This window comes from Engystomops pustulosus, chromosome 7 (assembly GCF_040894005.1).
Source record: "Engystomops pustulosus chromosome 7, aEngPut4.maternal, whole genome shotgun sequence".
Taxonomy (NCBI): domain Eukaryota; kingdom Metazoa; phylum Chordata; class Amphibia; order Anura; family Leptodactylidae; genus Engystomops; species Engystomops pustulosus.
The window spans coordinates 85,180,165-85,200,730 of NC_092417.1; the positions used below are offsets into that span (position 1 = coordinate 85,180,165).

At 39.9% G+C, this 20,566-nt stretch overlaps 1 protein-coding gene across 3 annotated transcripts in view; it reads right to left on the bottom strand.

The window, feature by feature from the left end:
• The window catches only part of PHKB (phosphorylase kinase regulatory subunit beta), a 154,442-nt gene that overhangs the window by 78,117 nt on the left and 55,759 nt on the right, over positions 1-20,566 (bottom strand). For all 3 annotated transcript variants that reach the window (XM_072117169.1, XM_072117167.1, XM_072117168.1), the window contains 2 exons: positions 17,283-17,363; positions 4,909-5,024 (listed from right to left, as the gene is read on the bottom strand). In XM_072117169.1, coding sequence (XP_071973270.1) covers positions 4,909-5,024; positions 17,283-17,363 — 197 coding nt within the window. The remainder of the gene's footprint in view (positions 1-4,908; positions 5,025-17,282; positions 17,364-20,566) is intronic.

The following is a 20,566-nucleotide window of genomic DNA, read 5'->3' on the forward strand; positions in this document are numbered from 1 at the left end:
ACAGACTCCATGAGCATGGTATAAAGGCCCCCAAAGTCCATAGATGGGGGTTGTGCTCACAGCCCAACACCGTGCAGGGCGCTTAGCATTTGCCAGAAAACACCACCATTGGCAAATTCGCCACTGGTGCCCTGTGCTCTTCACAGATGAAAGCAGGTTTACACGGAGCACATGTGACAGACGTGGACAACGATCTGCTGCCTGCAAGCATCTGTAAGCATGAACGGTTAGGCAGTGGGTCAGTAATGGTGTGGGGTGGCATTTATTTGGAGGCAGCCTGACTGCCGTTACATACCAAGATTCTTAGGCTTCTTGGGAGACCATATGCTGGTGCGGTTGGCCCTGGGTTCCTCCTAATTCAGGACAATGCTAGACCTCATGTGACTGGAGTGTGTCACTTGTTCCTGCAAGATGAAGGCACTGAAATTTTGTTCGTTCGTTCCCCTGACCTGTATCCAATGGAGCACATCCAAGACATCAAGTCTCCATCCATCAACGTCACGTTGCACCAAAGAGTATCCAGGATTAGTCAAGACCTGGGAGTTCACCCGCAATCTAATCAGGAGTACGCCGAAGCATTGTAGGGAGGTCACACATGCTCGTGGACGACACACTCGTCTCATATTGTCTTGTTTTATAGACATTACATCAAATTTAGATCAGCCTGTAGTGTGTTTTTCCACTTTAAATTTGTGGGTGACCTCAAATCCATACCTCCATTGGTTAATACATTTGATTTCAACACCAACCTAGTGTGCAGCAGCACTATACGCCATATACTGGACACATATCACAGTGTGTTGACAATGGCTCGGTGGGGCAAAACGTCCATGATACTGTCTTGTAAATAAGAAAAACATACTTATTGCATCATACCCAGATTATCATTTGTTTGATTTAGATGATGATTTTGATTTTTCTGTGATTTTGTCAGCACATTCAACTTTGTACAGAATAAGGTATTCAATGAGACAATTTCATTCATTAGTATCTAGGATGTTACTTTTGAGTGTTCCCTTTATTTTTTGAGCAATGTACTGTGTTTATCAATTCCATAATCCTTTCTAGATTCTGCTTACTATGATTGTTATAGAAAGTTTAATTTTTTACTTTCAGTGGAAGTCAATGGTCAAGGAGGAACCACATAGGTAAGCAAAGGTTTATTTTTTTTATGGAGCCCCCTTCCGGCCACATATATATATTTTTTTCCTACCGTCTTGGACAACCCCTTTAAGATCCAGAAAACTGAAAGGTATCGATACAGAATTGAAAAACTGTATAAACAATAACATTTACTTGGGTGTTGGCCACTCTTTTAACCCCTTAAGGACGCAGGGTATTTTCGCTAATTTCTCGCTCTCCATCTTCAAAAATCCATAACTTTTTCATTTTTCCGTGTACAGACCTGTACAGTCCGTGTACAGACCTTATTTTGTGCGTAACAAATTTTACTTTCCCATGATGTTATTTATTATTCCATGCCATGTAGTGGGAAGCCGCAAAAAAATTCCAAATGTGGAAAAATTGAAAAAAACTGCATGTGCGTCATGTTCTTGTGGGCTCAGTTTTTACGACTTTCACGCTGCGCTCCAAATAACACCTCTTTGGTTTGGTACGATCGCGGTGATACCAAATTTATACAGGTTTTATTGCGTTTTAATACATTTTCAAAAATTAAACGAATGTGTACAAAAAAGAAAAAAATTTTTTTGCCATCTTCTGACGCGAATAACTTTTTCATACTTTGGCGCATGGAGCTGTGTGAGGTGTAATTTTTTGCGAAATGAGCCGACGCTTTCATTGCTACCGTTTTGAGGACTGTGCGACATTTTGATCATTTTTTATTACATTTTTTATGTCATCTAAAAAGGTGTTAAAGTCGCGTTTTGGACATTTGGGCGCCATTTGCCGTTCCGGAGGTCACCGCCGTCAATAACCTTTTTTTTATTTTGATAGATCGGGCATTTTGGGACGCGGCGATACCTAATGTGTCTGTGATTTTTACTATTTATTATATTTTATATCAGTTCTAAGGAAAGGGGGTTGATTTGAACTTTTAATATTTTATTATTTTTTTACATTTTTTAAACTTTTTTTTCCCACTATTTCTTAGACCCTCTAGGGTACATTAACCCTAGATGGTCTGATCGCTCCTGCCATATACTGCAATACTACTGTATCGCAGTATATGGCATTTCTGCTCACTATACATTACAATGAGCCACAGGCTCATTGTAATGTATATGCAGAAGCCATGTATCCTCGGGTCAAACGAAGACCCGAGGGTACCATGGCAACTGATCGCCGCCCCCTGATGCGCCGCCAAATTTAAAGTGCCGCCAGCGACTTTGCCGGCGGCAAAGAAAAGGTTAACACCCGCGATCGGTGCAAGCACCGACCGCGGGTGATAGCGATGGGTCTTTGCTGCGATATGCAGCAAAGCCCATCTCTGTATGAAGAAGGCTCAGCCCGTGAGCCTTCTTCATACAACCTTCACAGCTCCATGGCGGATATATCCGTCACGGAGCGTGAAGGGGTTAAATAAATTGCTCATGTGCCTTTACTGTCTTAATAATAATCCCTGAATGTTCATCAATTGATTCTACATCCCTGACACTTACTTGAGTGCTGTCTGTGGATATTGTTATATGTCTGTGCACTGATGAATATGAGGGACTTGCAGCGGAGGAGGGGGGCGGGGGGAGGTTATGACTTCTAAATTTAGAGGCTGCAGTAGGGTGTCATTTCTGATGCCCTTTTCTTCAGTTCTGAAGAACCCAGATACTAAACTTTTAGTGTCCAATTATAAAATCTATTCTTTGCAGATTGCAGTACCCATTATATTGTTTCTGCACTAATAAAAATGAAGACAATTTATAAACCATATATTATACTCCAACTCCTTTCAGTTTACATTAGACCTGCAATTCTACACATACCTACATGATATGAGTCCATAATGACGACCTCAGCTTTGTTATAACTGCATCTTTCACTACAAGAAATGGGGACCTAAAGGATGAAACTTTTATTTTGAGAAAGGCTCTGTGCATGCTTGACTGAGGTGTGAGCAGAATGAACTATGACTGGTTATGTGTACATCTATCAGCACTGACATCCTAATACATGGGATGGTGAAGGGAACGTAATGATTAACTTGTCTGCCTCAATCGAAGCTCAAGTTTCATCAGCCTTCATTGCTTAATTATGATGCTTAATATCTGTAGATGAGAGCGCTTCCATCACACAGCGGCCATCAACAATAAGGGACAGATTCATTTACTTTGTAGAGAGGAAGGGACATTATAATACACTGCAAACCACACAGAGCTGCCTAACCCTGATTTGATACAGTAGGCCATCAATGGATTTACTGTTGAATACCTAGGGCAGGGATAGACTTTGGTCAGCATATATCAAACTATATAATAACACAGATTGATTATTTTAGCAATGTTTTTTATGGCTAATTGGGACATGTTCCCTGACTGACCTGGTCCTTTTACTAGCAGTCAGATAATCTAGCAAAAAGCATATGGTAGATTGTATCGTAACACATGTACAAGTATGTTGCTGAAGCCAAATGAAGCTAAAATTTTACTCCCACAATTGTCTTAGGATATATCCCTTATTATAGAGTTGTAGTATCTTGGTGGTTTGACTATCTGACGTAACATTTGGCCCTTGCTCTCTTTGTTGGGAGTTGTGAATTATATGACACTTCTCAAAGGGATTTTAAAAGTTGATGTTAGAAGGAAAGAGGCCATAGTTAACAAATAAGAAGTTTACCACAGTCACAGTACCTGGACCTATGAGTAAGTGCACCTGGTATATGAGGCTTGAGGTAGACTTTCTTTAACCTCATAAGCAGCATCTCAGGGTGGCATTGCGTATTGATGGGTGCAGCTTCCCCTTTAAAGGGCACCTACCACCACAAATCTACCTATAAAGGTAGATTGGGTGGTAGGTGGATCAATGGGACGTGAGGATAGCCCTTTTAAGGGCTAATCCTCACATCCCCACACTTTTTTGATAACTTTTATTATCCCTATATTCAAATTTACTTATGCGGCTACTGGGGCGTGGAGTAGCCGCATCTGAGGTTACACGAGGCGGCTACTCCACGCCCCGGTAGCCACTTTACCCCTCCTACTCACCCATCTTCGGCGCGCAGCTCCGCGTAGCTGCGCGCCCTCGTCCGGCGATCCTGCCGTCTGCGCATGCGCGGAAGAGCAGGCCCGCGCCTGCGCGCTCACTGCTCCGAAACAGGCGCGGGCCTGCTCTTCCGCGCATGCGCAGACGGCAGGATCGCCGGACGAGGGCGCGCAGCTACGCGGAGCTGCGCGCCGAAGATGGGTGAGGAGGGGTAAAGTGGCTACCGGGGCGTGGAGTAGCCGCCTCGTGTAACCTCAGATGCGGCTACTCCACGCCCCAGTAGCCGCATAAGTAAATTTGAATATATGGATAATAAAAGTTATCAAAAAAGTGTGGGGACGTGAGGATTAGCCCTTAAAAGGGCTATCCTCACGTCCCATTGATCCACCTACCACCCAATCTACCTTTATAGGTAGATTTGTGGTGGTAGGTTCCCTTTAATGTCAGTGCTTAGACGTAACTGCACTGAGCAGTCCGGCTGATGAATCTGATGCGGCGTCTCAGACACAATAATAAAGCTAAACACAAATGAAATAAAGCAGAAACACATTGTTCCCCTAAGCTGGAGGAGCCATCGCTTTAGCTGTGCTCACTCACTCTTCATCTCCTCATTATCCAGTTTTGCTAATCCAATCTATTTATACAGAGCGTCCATAAAGCTTGCCATAAGGAATAATAGGCAAATGAAATGAGGCTGTGACTTAATTAGCTCATCAATGTGAGGAAATAATGAAACACACTGGGCGCAGATACCTTGAGTGTAATTCAGTGCTGCCGTTGTTATACTTGCTGCCTCTCTCCCAAATTCCAAAGTCTGGCACACGATATGCTCTTTCCACACAGAACACCAGGTTCTGGATAAAGGACACCTGAAAAGAGAGAAATGGGGTGAAAAACATGGGTAAGTGGTGGGGGGGCTGAACATTTTACATGGGAAATAGAAAAAAACAAAAAGTGTTACACAGGGGGTGTGGGCATAGATTATTGTAAAAGCCCCCTGTTGTAATAAGTCATATCACCAAAATTATTGAAAAACACTAAACAATTATAAATTCATAGCGTACTAGACAAAAAGTTCTTTTATTGAAGAAAATAGACGGCAATGCAACAACAATACAAGTTAAAAACAGAGAGTGCCAAATCAGTCATAAATCAGTTGAAAAAGTAAAAACTGGTGTATGCCACATGGTATCAGACAAGAACCTGAATAAAAGTCACATAAACAGAGAAACTTTATACCTCATATGGAGCTAGTATAGTTACCTAAACCAGTAAAAGGGCACACGCTGTACACCCCGACACGTGTTTTGCAGTTAGCTTTCTCAAGGGGACAATAAAAGAACTTTTTGTCTAGTACGCTATGAATTTATAATTGTTTAGTGTTTTTCAAAAATTTTGGTGATATGACTTATGGGAAATAGAAAGCAAAGTAAATGATACCCACTAAATAGCAACAAGTAGTTAATAAAGATTCCAAAGGAAAAGGAGATGTAAATAAAATGGCAGGGAACAAAGAAGGCCAGCTAAGCCGGGGGTGATGGCCAAGGACCACAGAGCCATAAGAAAAACAGGGGAAAGGTTTCATCCCAACAACAATAGAGACGTAAAGAAGAAAGAAGGGGAAGTAAGTCACAACCAAAATTGGTAGCAATTGGTAGCAAGAAGTCATAGGATTTTTATGACAAATGCAGGTACACTGTTATACCCAACAGAGATGTGTGGACATTTCACAAGCAGGAAAACTCCAAGAGACGCTTTCTAAAACCGTATACTGCCTAAACTGCACTATGGGATTCAACCAGCAACACTGCAGCCAGGAGATCTGCCACCCAGACACAAGCTTCTAGGTGATGAAGACCGGGAGAACAGGACCACAACATTAGCATGAAAGGAATGGAGACTGGAAGAAAAGGAATTGACAAAGATTGAATGACAAAGTAGAGCAAGATTGGGAAATCAAAGGCAGAGCGCAGCAGAGAGCAGGATGAAAGGAGGAAGACGACAACTTCACACTCAGGGTATTGGAACAACAGTTTTGTATAATTAAGTGAAGTAGAAATTGATCAAAGAGGAACATACTGTTATATAACCTGTAGTGAGGGGCTGGAGAAAACTGCAGCTACCTTGTCACCATGAAAAACACACTCCACTTTACAAGATGGAGGTGCGCGGTTTGTAAAACAACTTAATTCACTTGATCTTCCAGTAGTGTCATTATCACATGCTATTTGCGTGTTGCATTTTAGATGTTCATGTGAATTGTGACATATAATGTTCATAATGCCTTTTCTCAGTGTCCTTTTCAAGACTACTGTGATTTAGGTTTTATTCACAGTCTATTTCATGGACAGCTTGTGATCTTGATATTATTGACATGTTATTTTAAAGGAAATCTACCATTTGATTTCATGCATTATAAATCTAACATACCTTGAGAATGCTGTAGCTACACTAATGCAGAAGTACATCATGTTTGATCCCTTAGCTGAGTGGTTTTGCTGAAAAAACAATTATAACATTCAGGACCTTGGGAAAGCTGGGTTGGATTCAGCCTGCAGTTCATAAACACATTACAAGGAGCTTCCTGAACTGTCCAGACTGGACTAATCATCATGAGCTGGATCACTCATACACAGCAGCTGGGAGATGGTACAGCGATTGATTACTTCTGGTTCAGTGCATACTTAATGTGAGAGGAGAAGATCAGAGTCCCAGTACAAAAGCAACAGAGATTTCCTATCATAGTCTTAAAATTGATTTTGTTCAGCAAAACCACTCAGATCAGGGATTAAACAAGATATGATCCTGTATCAGTGTAGCCTGAAGTCTAAGGGTATGCTTGCTTCATAATGAATGAAATCAAATGGTAAATTTAATGGTTAAATCTATGAGAAATATGACAACCATCCTTGCTAAACTAAATTTCTTTAGTTTTTGAAACATGTTTTCAAAAACCCATAGAGCATGGATGCCAAGGACCTATAAAAGTTAATAGCAGTCAGTGGTCCACAAAATGGACCCGCCAGTCTTTTCAATGTCATACTAGACCTTTTCCTTCATGAATTTTGGCAAAATCTAGAACTTTAAAATCTGATAAGTAAGGTACTCAGTCTCATATCTCCTCCCCCCTATTTATTTTACTACTGTTTTGATGCTATTTGAATCACTGACATGAAGTGCGATATCATACTCTACCAAAGGACTGGAGTGGTGCTGTTCTTGAGGGCAGAAGAGGCTTTTTTCTAGTCCAGAAGAACTCTATTCAAAATAGGTTTGGAATGAGAAAGAAATCCATCTAAATGGAAAGTGTCGTTTCTACAGTTACCATCATAAAGCAGATAAGGAAATCTCAGTATAAGCAGAGCGCCTTGGATTTCACTTACACAATAGAGATTGTAATGTAATGTAAATATTGGAAGATTCATTAACTCCTATAAGAAAGGCCGCTCTTAAATAACAGCCACAGCGGGAGCACTATACACATGGAGCTGGGGACAGGATACTATTATAATAATGCAGGGCTCCATAAAGAGAGCACCATCACAAAATGAAGTGTTTGGAAGTCAAAGCCGACTTCTCTTAGCCGAGCAGAGCACGCTCTGTACATAATCAGCTCGCTTCTTAGCCAGTCTCGCGTCGGAATATGGATTTAGGAGCAAGACGAAGATGCAGTTGTTTGTGAATGATAAGGTGAAGAAAGTCTGGGCCAATCTCCTGGTAATAGCTAGTCTGCCGGCGACGGCAAGGAAATATGTTTCTAAATGTATAAGAACAGAAAATGAAATTGTAATCGCTACTCAATAAAAAAAAAAACACAAAAACAAATAGGATTTCTCTTCTCCAAATCATTTAATGGAGAACATGGAAGTGGTACAGATCCGAGTAAGAAGAAATTATAACACAATAAAAAACACAGGAAAACAGCAGCACATCAGTATTCTGAATGCGGTTTACAATGAATAGGGCTTACAATGATGGAGGGTCCTCAGGTAGGGGTCAGTCAAAGAGGGTGTGTGTGCGCCTTATGGGAACTGGTAGGATCCAAATGCAATAATCAAAGCAGAAAAAAAAATAGAGCTGCTGTCCATGGCAGATAACATCCTGCTCCACTCTAGGTATCTTCAAAAATGTGGTCAAAAACATCAACATACAGGCAGTCCCCGGGTTACATACAAGATAGGGTCTGTAGGTTTGTTCTTAAGTTGAGTTTGTATGCAAGTCGGAACTGTATATTTTATCATTGTAATCCCAGACAGAACTTTTTTGGTCTCTGTGACAATTGGTTTTTAAAAATGTTGGGTTGTCATAAGAATCAATATTAACACTAAAGCTTCATTACAGACACATTTGATAACTGTTACGGCTGATCATTGTAGCCTAGGACTAAAGTACAATAAATTACCAATATCCAGAGGTCCGTTTGTAACTATGGGTTGTATGTAAGTCGAGTGTTCTTAAGTAGGGGACCGCCTGTATTGTCATTATTGGGTAGCACTTCTGCCTTGCAGCGCTGGGGACCTGGGTTCAAGTCCCAACCAGGTCAACATCTGCAAAGAGTTTGTATGTTCTCTCCGTGTTTGCGTGGGTTTCCTCCGGGTCCTCCCGTTCCCTCCCACACTACAAAACATACTAGTAGGTTGTTTAGATCCTGAGCCCCATGGGGACAGGGGCCAATTTGACATGCTTTGTGCAGCGCTGTCTGTAGGTGCTATATAAATAAAGAATTATTATTATTATTTTAAAAAAAAATTCATGAAAGCCTAGATGATGCAGGGGTCCAATCAGAATAAGGTTACATCGAATATATACTGCAAAATGGTGCATTTTCATCACAAACAAGATACATAAAGTGGGGTTACCGTATTTTGAGAAAAACTTCCTAATAAATAAGCAAATTTACAAAAAACTTTCTGGGAGAAAATTATTTGGCTGTATGTACAAGTTTCATGATGCATTTGTTTACTCCTATGATATATGTTATATACATCAAGTGTTATATCCTGGTGTAAGTCTGTTTTCATATGGCCGTGTTCAGGTTTGGGAAAATGGTCCACATAGTCCCCATAATGCAGTATGGCAATGAACTAAACCCTCCTGGGTATAAAGGGATTTACTAACACAAAATAAATGCCACGTTCTGCCATGCGGTAGTCATTATCCAGTCCATCAGTTTTGCCGGGACATTTATTATGTTTATTACAAAGTAACCAGTCACAGAAGCTTCAATATGACTCATGTAGCAACCTGGACTTCATTTCTCCAGTCTTGCCCTAAAGATTGTGTGACTGCACACAGGTTTATGCTCATTCAAAGAAAACATATTGAATGTGTACACATCTCCTGCCAATGGAAACTATCACTGAGGCAAAGAAGTAGTTTTCCATCCCATAAACCTTTATGACCATCTCGGCAGCCATGTTTAATAATGGTTAGAGGTATCAAGCTGGGCAAACACATAACCAAGGCTGGTCTCTAATGGCCACTACAAGGAAGTAAGGACATTATAATGGAAGAAACAGAAAGAAGGGATTTGTTACAAGTTTTGATGTGGTATGAGTGAGAATTCATATATTTTAGGCCATCGTTGGCTAATCTTGATGTGACACAGGACAACAGCAATTGTCAACAGTAAGAACATAACTGGAGAAGTGCATAAATACAGGTACCTTTTACATGGTTTTCACAGTTCTGCTGTAGAGTGGTTTCTGTAACCATAGAGTGATGAGGACTTATAAGCACCATAGTTGTGGAAACCTATAAGCTCCTCACAGTCGAGCATTTGCTAGAATGGCCATTTATGCGATTGCATATATGGCTCTTATAGCAAATGTTCGGTCAGATATACACATCAGCAGCACAGTGCTGCCAAGTCCTGATACAACCTCCAGTCCTGCTACAGGACAGGGATATGCTCCAGTATGCTGTCCAGTCTCTTGACCTCATAGAGAATAAATACAAATGCTTCAGATGTGACTGCATTAGGGCTCATTCAGACAACTATTTTTTTCATGTCGTAGACCATGTGCGATTCCCACAGAAAGCCACATAAGCAATAAAGCATTAGTATGCTATTTGTACATCCTTTTTCTTGCCATGGATCCAGTGTCTGCTGGAAAAAAAAAAACAGAATGTACTGAACATTTTTTTTATGTTGACAGGCCTCTGCCTACCATTGAAGTCAATAGGTCACCTTAAAAAACAAAATAAAAAAGAGCACATTAAGCACAAGGATGATATCCATATGTGATCAATTTTTCGCAGATGTTTCTAGGGAACCAAGTTTCATGGTTTTTATATTAGGTGGTAAAAAATCATTATTTAGACCCATCCCTTTTTTCAGTAGCCTAGAAAAGTTGGCCTATAATTTCATGTAATGGCTGATAAAGTGGGGTTTTCCCAGACACAAAAGAAACTCCATGGCCTCCTTCCATATGTGGTTTTTCCCCACTACACAAACACATAATGCAGAATCAATAGGGTTCATCATAAAATCATGAATTATAAATAATCTCTATAGTAACGGATGGCAGTTACACATAAAGAAAGCAGGAGATATAACCATACAGAGCAAAGAATGAAAGCCCCATTGACCCATTGTAAGTTCAAGCATCTGAAGGACATTTAGGGAGTAAAATATAGCAGCACTCCAATTGAAATCGGATTTGTGAACATTTCCTAATAATAAGGAGACTTTTGGGCAACAGCCTTGAAGCCAGAGTGAGGCTTTACGATGGAGAAATAATGACATCACCTTGTCAGCAACAAGCAGGTCTCTGTGGGATGATATGTGAGGCCTGACGCTGCTAATGTATGAGGACAAAGCATCCCCTGCCTCGATAATTTGGTACAGCATCTGTTTAGCACACCACAGGAACAGCACTAGACATGGCAGGGCCATTTACAGGCACACACTACGACTTTGATAAATGCAGGAGCTGTCTATCCTGTAAGTAATCTATACACCTGGACGAAGACATGCCAAGAGATGTCAACTTGGGAAACAAACTACATTCAGGTCCATACAGGTTTCAATTGTCAGAAATGGTCGGATTCTGGAGAAGTTTCTAAGATGAATGCAGCAAGAGCAAGCAAGAGATTAAATACGCGATGCAAAGGAGAGATCGTAGTCCAGCACAACCCCAAGACAACGGGCTTGCTGCCTCGGTGCTATAGTGATCCCACGGACTGATGGAGAGGTCAGGGTTGGATCGGTAAGTGGATGGAGGAAAGAAGATCAGTCTTAGACAGATTAAGTTTCAAGAAGAGAGAGGACATGATGGTAGAGACAGCAGAGAGACAGCAGCGATGTTACGTGCAAAAGTATATAGCTGGGTAGCATAGCACTGGAAACCAAATCTGCTTATGGTTTGTCCATTGGGGCAATATAGAGGGAAAAGAGAAGAGGATCTAGGACCCTGCCCCGAGGATCCCTGATACAGAGAGGAAGATGAGAAGAAAAGGAGATACTGAAAGTTTGGTCAGAGAGATAGGAAGAAAATCAAGAGATAGTACAGTGTCCTTTAGGCCAATTAAAGTAGGTGGCCATATCTTCAGCCCCAAGCTTTGTGACAGGTGGTTGTACCTTTGGTGTTAGGCTGCATTCAGACAAGTTTTATCTTTCCCCGTGTTACGGGCCGTGCGCCGTGGAGCACTTTGAAGAGTTGTGGGGTCACACCCTCCTCCTCTCAATCGCGGCTGATGTATGACAAAGTGCTTAACGTCCGAAAAGCGTAGGTCCATCTGTGCTTTATTTTTTACTTGTATGTAAGCTTACTATAACTTTCATTATTTTTCTATTTTTAATGGAGCTATATTAAAGAAAATGGATTTTTAACTTTATGAATACGAGTGCTAGTTACATGTTTTCTACAAACTTACCGGGACCGACACAGGATCCTTTGATCATGTATCCTGGGCACCATTCACATTGAAGCCAACAGATGGAAAAATGTGAATATATATTTGACGGGTGAGCTGTATTTTCTTGTTATTTCTCCCAGTGTGGCTGACGTATGCCCACCTACATAAGTTAGTGTGCAAGTAGCCTTAGTAAGGAGTGAAGAGTATCAAAGATACGTTTAGGGTTGTTAGAGAGAGGATATTACATTAGTAAAATAGACCTGTTTAGCAAGGTGAAGTGCAAAGGTATAGGTTTTGAGCATGAATTTGCAGTGAAGGAAGTCTGCAGATGTGCAAAAGTTTTGACATTTGACAATCCTGGAGCACTGCCAAAGAAAATTAGATTTGACCATGTGCAAAGGTTGTCTGTGTTGAAAATTTCAGATAGAGTGGTGCCTTCTCATCTAGGGCGCTTCTGACAGTATGATTATAGTGGTTAGTAGCCAGGTTTGGACAGGTGAAAGGAAATGGAGGACAGTGCAGACTAAGGTTTCTGTGAGTTAGCACGTGGGTTCCAGTATGAGCGATGGGTGGAAGGATTCTGAGAAGGTGAAGTATTAGTGAAAGTGAAAGAAAGGTTAAGGTCTGAAAGTAAAAAAAGGAAGAATTGGTGAAATTAGATATTAAAGAAAGTCGGGAGAAGACTGAGTCTAGGATGATTCCCTCTTTTTGAGTGTGGGAATCAGATGAGCAAGACCTAGAGAAGTTTTTAGCGCTAAGAGCTGAAAGCAGTAAGGGAAATGGGAATGTTAATAGGGATTTTAAAGTCTCCCATGATGTTGGTTGGAATGTCACAGGATAAAAAGTGAGGGAGCCAAGAGGCAAAGTGGTCAAGAAACTGGGAGCTGGGAGGATGGTATACCAAAGCCACAAGAAGAGAGAATGGGCTCAAAAGTCTTAGAAGTGGACCTCAAAAGATGATAAAGTGATAGCAGGTACAGGAGGAATGACCTGGAAGGTGCAACATGGAGGAAGTAGTATGCCTACACCTCATCCCTGCCTATTCTCAGGTGTGGAGCAGTGAGAAAAGGTTAAGACACTATAAGACAATGTAGCACAGGAGTGTAAGCAGAAGTTATGTCTTGCTTCACAACAGAACACTGTGATAAGTTAGTATAGTTATATATAGTATAGAGTGTGTGAGTGGTGTACAAAGCTAAGTGATGAAGTGAGGCATTGATGTGGATAGATGGTAGACAAATAAAACAACCACAGCAAAATCAGAAAATATTTTTAGAAAAATATAACTCTTTATCTTATCTGTCTTTTGCCCTGTCTAACTGCAATGTCTAACTGCAGCAGCATACAAAGAATGCAAGCATCTAAGAATGCAAGCATCTAAGAATGCAAGCATCTAAGAATGCAAGCTTCTAAGAATGCAAGCTTCTAAGAATGCAAGCTTCTAAGAATGCAAGCTTCTAAGAATGCAAGCTTCTAAGAATGCAAGCTTCTAAGAATGCAAGCTTCTAAGAATGCAAGCATCTAAGAATGCAAGCATCTAAGAATGCAAGCATCTAAGAATGCAAGCATCTAAGAATGCAAGCATCTAAGAATGCAAGCATCTAAGAATGCAAGCATCTAAGAATGCAAGCATCTAAGAATGCAAGCATCTAAGAATGCAAGCATCTAAGAATGCAAGCATCTAAGAATGCAAGCATCTAAGAATGCAAGCATCTTATGCTACTGCTAAATTTATACTTATGACAATGCGCTGCAGACTGTTTAGTAGAATAGACGACACTCCAGCAGAACTTTTTAAAACCCCAAAAGTTTTTGGAACCCTTAACGTCTTATTTTAGATATCAGAATCACAGTATTTTTTCGACTATTCTGGAATGGAAAAGAACAATGGAAGCTTTGTTAGCCTAAGTCACAGGGTATTACTTACTACTCAAAAATAAACAGTACTAGCTGTGCATGGGTTTATCATATATTGAGAGAAAAGATATTGAAAATAATAAGGGAATGAAAAAAGATTATATTGTAATTAGTCTTATTTACATAAAACTAAAAAGCTCATAAAATCTAGGGGACTACAGATCCAGAAGACAAAGTTAACATCTATTCTTCTCAAAAACAAACGGTTAAGGAACTGAAAGAAGACATTTTATCATCTTGAAACAAGGGGAAGACTCAAGGCTTTACAAATACTGCAGAATCTTCAGGCCATTTCTAACTAGGCCATTGCTGAAGGCAAAAAACTATATATCCGCTCTACAAGTATCATAAGGATGGAGCTTCTCTACTGTAATATCTGTGGATTTCTTCTAAGCTTTAAAAATTAATTATGCTTTATAGAGTCTTTATTCTGCATCACCATGGAGACGAGTTACATTTTACATATAGAACATCACGTCTGAAAGTCAAAAAGAAGGAAACTTGGAAACACACAAGCGTCTGCTTAAGAGCTAATATGAAAACAAAGCCTAGCGTCACGTGGCAGCTGAGAATAACCTGCATGTAATATTGATAATACAAGACAAAGCTTCCTGCTGCCACTCGGGACATACGCATTTTGTAAGCTAATTGCCCATTCAAATAACTCAGAGATAAATTAGTAAAGAATGGCAACGGGAATGAGGAGGAGATGAAAGAAAAAACAGTTTAATGATTTATGGACTAAATAAGTTAAAAAAAAAAAAACTACAAAGCTTAGGAGTTCAGGTCACTGAACACTGCACCGCAAAACTTGAGAAAAACAACTAACAAAAAGATATTTAAAAAAACAAGGCAAATAAGTCAATTTTCCATTCCAATGAAGAAAGCGCCCTCATGAAATAAAAAGTATCCATGTGTTACGATAGCCGATTAATGTGGATATAAAAGGCGATCAAAACAACTGAAATCCCATCACAACCCATTCTTACCCCAGTCCCCAAGAACACAGAAGAGATACTGGCTGAGAGTCCTATCCCACTGTACAGGCAAATAATATGGAAAACGGATAGTGCTCTACTGTATGGGCTCCTCAAACCAAAAGAAGAAATACTTTGCAATACCTGGAAAGTTGAAACTTATAGACACGAGCACAAGGTCTAACTCGTGGCCTTTAAAATGTAGCTCAGGATTTATAATGATTTTTAAATAACTGAGTCTTTATTTGAAAAAAAAAACTGAATGATGCTTACATTGTGATTTTTACTCTTTTCTTTGCAGAGTTACTAAATTTTTAAAATTTTTCCTCAGAAGCAGTGATGTGGGCATACAGCCCAATGTCAATGACACCCTGCCTATAGATCCAATAATGCTTTGTCTTCTCTCATGCAGTAATTTAACAGCAAATCAAGTGAGATGTCAACAAGAAAATCTACTGAGCTCCACATATCCTGTACATACATACGTCTAGCTGCATTCATCACAGCATGGAATAAGTAGAAACCAGCAGTGAAGTTGTTCCAGGAAGTGTAGTCTTTGTCCTGACACTATCTACACATCAGGGAAACTGTTAACCCTTAGTGCTCACAGAGCAGAGGGGGGGGGGGGGGGAGAAGAGGCTACAGAATAGTGGGAAGCCTAAGTCACAGCTTGGGGCGTAGAGAGAAACACTAAAAAGTTACAAAGAATCAAAGAATAAGCACAAGACCATTATTTCTGGCTGTATGGGAGCTGGTGAAAAAAACCATCACATTATATTGTATGGTATCATCCCAGCCACAAGCATGAGTTGACTGCCTGAGCCCAAGGGTTTGAACAGTTCCTATTCCTGCCCGAGTTTGCAGAAGTGTTTCTCTATTGTTATTGGCTTGTAGCCACGTTCAACCGCCAGACATGCTGCAAACAATGGTTCATGGGAACATTGTCTGCGGCCCGAGTAACTGCTCACATTGTGTGCAGGTAGGCCAAGACTGAGTGACTCGGGGGGGGGGGGGGGGGGACCCTTCAACGTGCCTATTCTTTACAGATCACACAGCGGCAGACACAAGGTTCTACTGCTGGTTGAACAGAGTAGCATCACACAATCTGCCTCGTCCTCCAGGAGGGACCTGCAGTTCTCACCCCCAGAAGTTAGAAAACGTCTAATTCCTTATGTAAATAAACAGTTTCACTGACATAATCAGCACAAACACTGGAGACAACAACTGCAGGGTAATGAAAGCAACGTTGTCCTATATCACAAGAGCAATTGAAAATCATATTACTTGGAGTGACACTAAAACTATAAATCTCTACAGATACTCCCTAGTTTATTATATACACTGGAGATCAAAATTAGAGAACGATGGTTCTGATACACAATTAAATTCACCCTGCAATGTAGCTGTATGAGAGGTCCAACTACTGCTGCAGAAAACATTTCCCAACCCATGACACTTCCTCCACTACCTTTCATTGACTTATTTTCACACTTTGGGTTCAGTCTTTCCCCAGTTTGTTGACAAAATAATGTTTCCTATCAGATCCACATAAATTTAACTTAAATGAACTATGGAACATTTCTCCTCAGTCCACATAACATGCTCCTCAGCAAAAATGATTCTTTCGGCTACTGTTGGTTTGTGTGGCAGTGTTGAAATGATTACCCATGGAGATCATCTGTATTATCATGTCCTTACATTTGTCCAGACTTGATCGAGTTTGTGATGTTGTAAAAGATGTAATATTCTAGAAATCACAGAGTTGGAACAACCAACTTCTCTTGCTATGGCTGATGGGGGTCAACATTTTGGCCTTTATTTAGACAACCTGCTGCCGGAAGTTTCTGTCAAATGCATAACATTTTGCAAAGCCAGTGAAAACTGGAAAGTTAGGCTGCTAGTTATAGGATTTGTCAGATAATTAAGGAAATTAACACCAGGTGCCAATAATTTGCAGGTATCTGAAAGGGTTCTCTAATTTTGATAAGTGTTCTTTTATAATTATCTAAATTACATGTTTATTATGTGCTGTAGAATATATACAGTTTATGCAAAACCTTAAAATACTGCTATTTTACTCATGTTAGGATGTAATTACATAGGGCTACACAATGACCACTACATTTACAAAATTGTGTGTTGCTCTCTTATTCTGATCTCCAGTATATACTATATTATAATACCGATAGCATTAAGAATTTTACCTTCTTCAGAAACATTTTTCTTTAGTTTGCAATTATACATCAGTATTTCTAATGTGGAGCTTGATGCACATTAGCTTTATGCAGAAATATAATTAAGCAAAGCATTGTGGGAAAGAAGTAATTAAGGAAATATTGATGAAAGATAATTGAATTGGTAGGTGCCGGATACCTCGTCTGTATTGTAAATGATCTGTAGTCCAGACGAGATCATCTCCACCAAGTACAAAAGGAAGAGAGACACTGCATTTATCTACAAGGAAAACAGAAAGGTCAAAGTTAATTAATTACAATGCATCTTTGCTGAACTTACATGAGGTCACTGTGATGGGGGTGCTTTGTCTGAGGTGACTGAAAACTTCTGTCGCTTATACTGCAAGCCCAAAATATATTGTTTATCTGATTCTTTGCTGTTTCATTTTCAGTTGGGTTCATCAATACAACTTGATCCGGTAAAATTATACACTGGCAAATACTGTCTGTCGTCATTCCTTTTTCTGATATACAATTTACTAATGGTTTGTATTAGAATTAGTTGCACCTCTTTTGTACAAATCAGTTTAGGCAAATTTACTACTGATTTGCACCAATGAGAGGTGAAGCCTGGACTCAAGTTTCTTAACAAGAACAATTTCTTAAACGGGTTTTCCCAGGGAAGAAAATTCTCACATTTCTATCCCCTAGTGATGTTAACAGAGTAAAGATCATTTCAACCCTTTACTTTACAATTTTATTGCTGTTTAAGCTCCCATCTTTCCCATGGCTGCTCAGTGTAAGATTCCAGGGTGTTGGTGGGGACTCTAAACAGACACATTATTATCCATCTAGTTCTGTGGGGTGATAATGTGGTTACATTATCAGGGTACAGGGTGTATATGCACTTTCATCTGGCTTGAGATAAGACAGATCAGAGACATGCCTTGTAGCTTGTAGTTTGCAGCTTCTCTCTCTGCTCACCATGTGCTGACAGGAAGGATGTGATCAGTGAGAGTCTCTGAGCTCTGTGCAGGGGACGGGGCTACAGCCACAAAGCAGAGAGACAGAAACCTCATCTGCATGATCTCTCCAAGATGGCGTCCGACTGCAAGTCAGAAGTTACAGGGTCGTGTCTAGGGGCAACTGAAATAATGTACAGCAGGATGGATTTCCTTCTGAAAAATGCTGCATTTTTTATTAATAACAGTGAATTAGAGAATGTGTTATTTTGTTATCCTGGGTACATATAAGAAACTTGTCTTCATGGGAATACCGCTTTAACAGCAATTTTCGAAAATTTACCTAAGCGTTTAGCCCAAGGCAAGGTCAAATCTACTACACTGTATGTGATACAATGTGATAAATTTTAACATATGCAGTACATTGTTGAAATGGTATCCAGTACAGACATTCAACTAACCCTCAGATGCTAGGAAAAGACATTCATTCCACGTATCCTAATATATAATAAGATATAAAAGTTATGTCTAAATCCTGGGTGTCCAGCATGTGCCCAGTGTAGTGTAGCTTTTATCCTCAGTTTCCAGATACATAAGAAAAGCTAAATATGTAGCTTCTGCATAGAAACAAAGATTAGATCTCTAGGTAATTATAGAACAATACTTCTTTAGAAAGGCTTCCCGTTTATCTAAGTGACAGCATTATTGGCAAGGAAAGTGCTGGAGCAATTTGGAGAATGGCATTGACAATGGACCTGGTACTTGGCGACTCTGCTGTGTACTCTTCCATAGACAATGAAAGCTTTCCTGACGGTGGGTTAAGGTTCTGGTCAGATATTCAGAATTTCATGATTAATTAACACGTTTGTGTGTGCAAAGAAACAATCTAAAGTGACTGGCTGTACAGGATGTGGAGGCATGTACCTGCCCTTCCCTTACCATAGGAAGGCGGTGATTGCAAGACTTTATGCGGCAGTCTCAGCCTCCTCGGACCACCCCCTTATGAATACGCCGGATCGCTGTAAGCTTTGTCCGGCATTTGGAGGGCAGTGTTTGCTAGCTTTAGTGGTAAGTTTAGATTAAGCTAGCAGCTAAAATTGGGGTAGGGCTAGGGCATTTATTCAGGTTAAGCATTATACTTTACATTCTCTGTCAACAAACTCTATAAATAGTAAAGAACTGAAATAACAAAAGGGTAGATTTTAGATAATGGACACATGTCTTTGCCTTGTCTGGGGTTTGGCTTAGTTGGGATGTGTGTGGTTTTAATGGAAAGGGCACGATTTTAAAGGGATTCTTTCACACAAGAAAATTAAGTGCACCCTAAGGTATGGTATGAAATATCCTCTCTCACATTCTCTTTTTTGTTAAAACGTTCCATTCACCAATCAAAAATTACCTTCAAAATCATATGCAAATCAAAAAAAGCAAACGTCTAAGAGGAGTCACATTTAAGAGGCTGAAGGAGGGGTGTCCCTTCAGATGTCCCTAATTGGGCTTTATATTATCTAAAACCATGTTTTTAGCATCATATGTGAGCTCCAGATTTGGAGGTACAGACAGTTCAAGTCAAGGGTGAGAATTGGATCATTGTCTGCCGCTAGTATTTCACAGTTATGTCCTTTGACTGTCTGTATCCCCGATTGTTTAGCACATAAAACCACAAGCTGTTTTAAAGAGATAACTTTAATGATACAAAAATCATTGTTCTAAGCAATAGAGTCCCAGATAGGGACATCTGTATTGATGTTCCTCTTTCAGACTCTAAATGTGACTAATCATAGACAAAAAGTTACTCTAACTTATTTGCTTAGGACTTTGTAGGCGATTTAAAATAAGTAGATGGACAAGTTTTAACATAAGAGGTAATAGTGTAAAGGATATTTAATTCCCTATCTGCGGGTGGTGTTAGATTAATGGTGTAAAAATGGTGACAAAGCCCCTTTAAGATGCAACAATGTGTTTCAGAATTCTGTGCCAGAATTATGGCAGGCCAACAAATAGGTTAAATAGCCTAAAGAAGCAGCATATTTATCATCCAGCTGCTGTAATAAGTCTGACATATTGTTGGTCTAAAGATTTTACAGGATTAGTAACCCTACCAGAGTATATTAGAAATTTGCTAAATGTTTTATTACACAATAGGTAAAGCCCTGGAAATTTCAATGGTTCAGTTCAAGCTGAACATTAAAAGGGGTATTCCCATGTGGGCATTCACATTTAATTTAATTAATTTTCCATATGTAAACTTTTCTTTAATTGAATGATATTAAAAAAAAAAAAAAAGTTCCTGTGTGAAGATAATTTGCCATAAATGTAGCCATGTTGTCCCTTAGAAACGAGATAGCTTTGTCAGATACGACCACCTCAAACTCTGGCAGCAGTAGCCAGATATGCGCTATTGAGTTCTGCCTGTCCACCTGGATTCAGTGTTCATTACTACAGGACGGTGGTGAGACATGCAGTAACTCCCGGACATTTTATATAAAAACCTTTTGTTTCTTTGTGCATTCATTTCAGC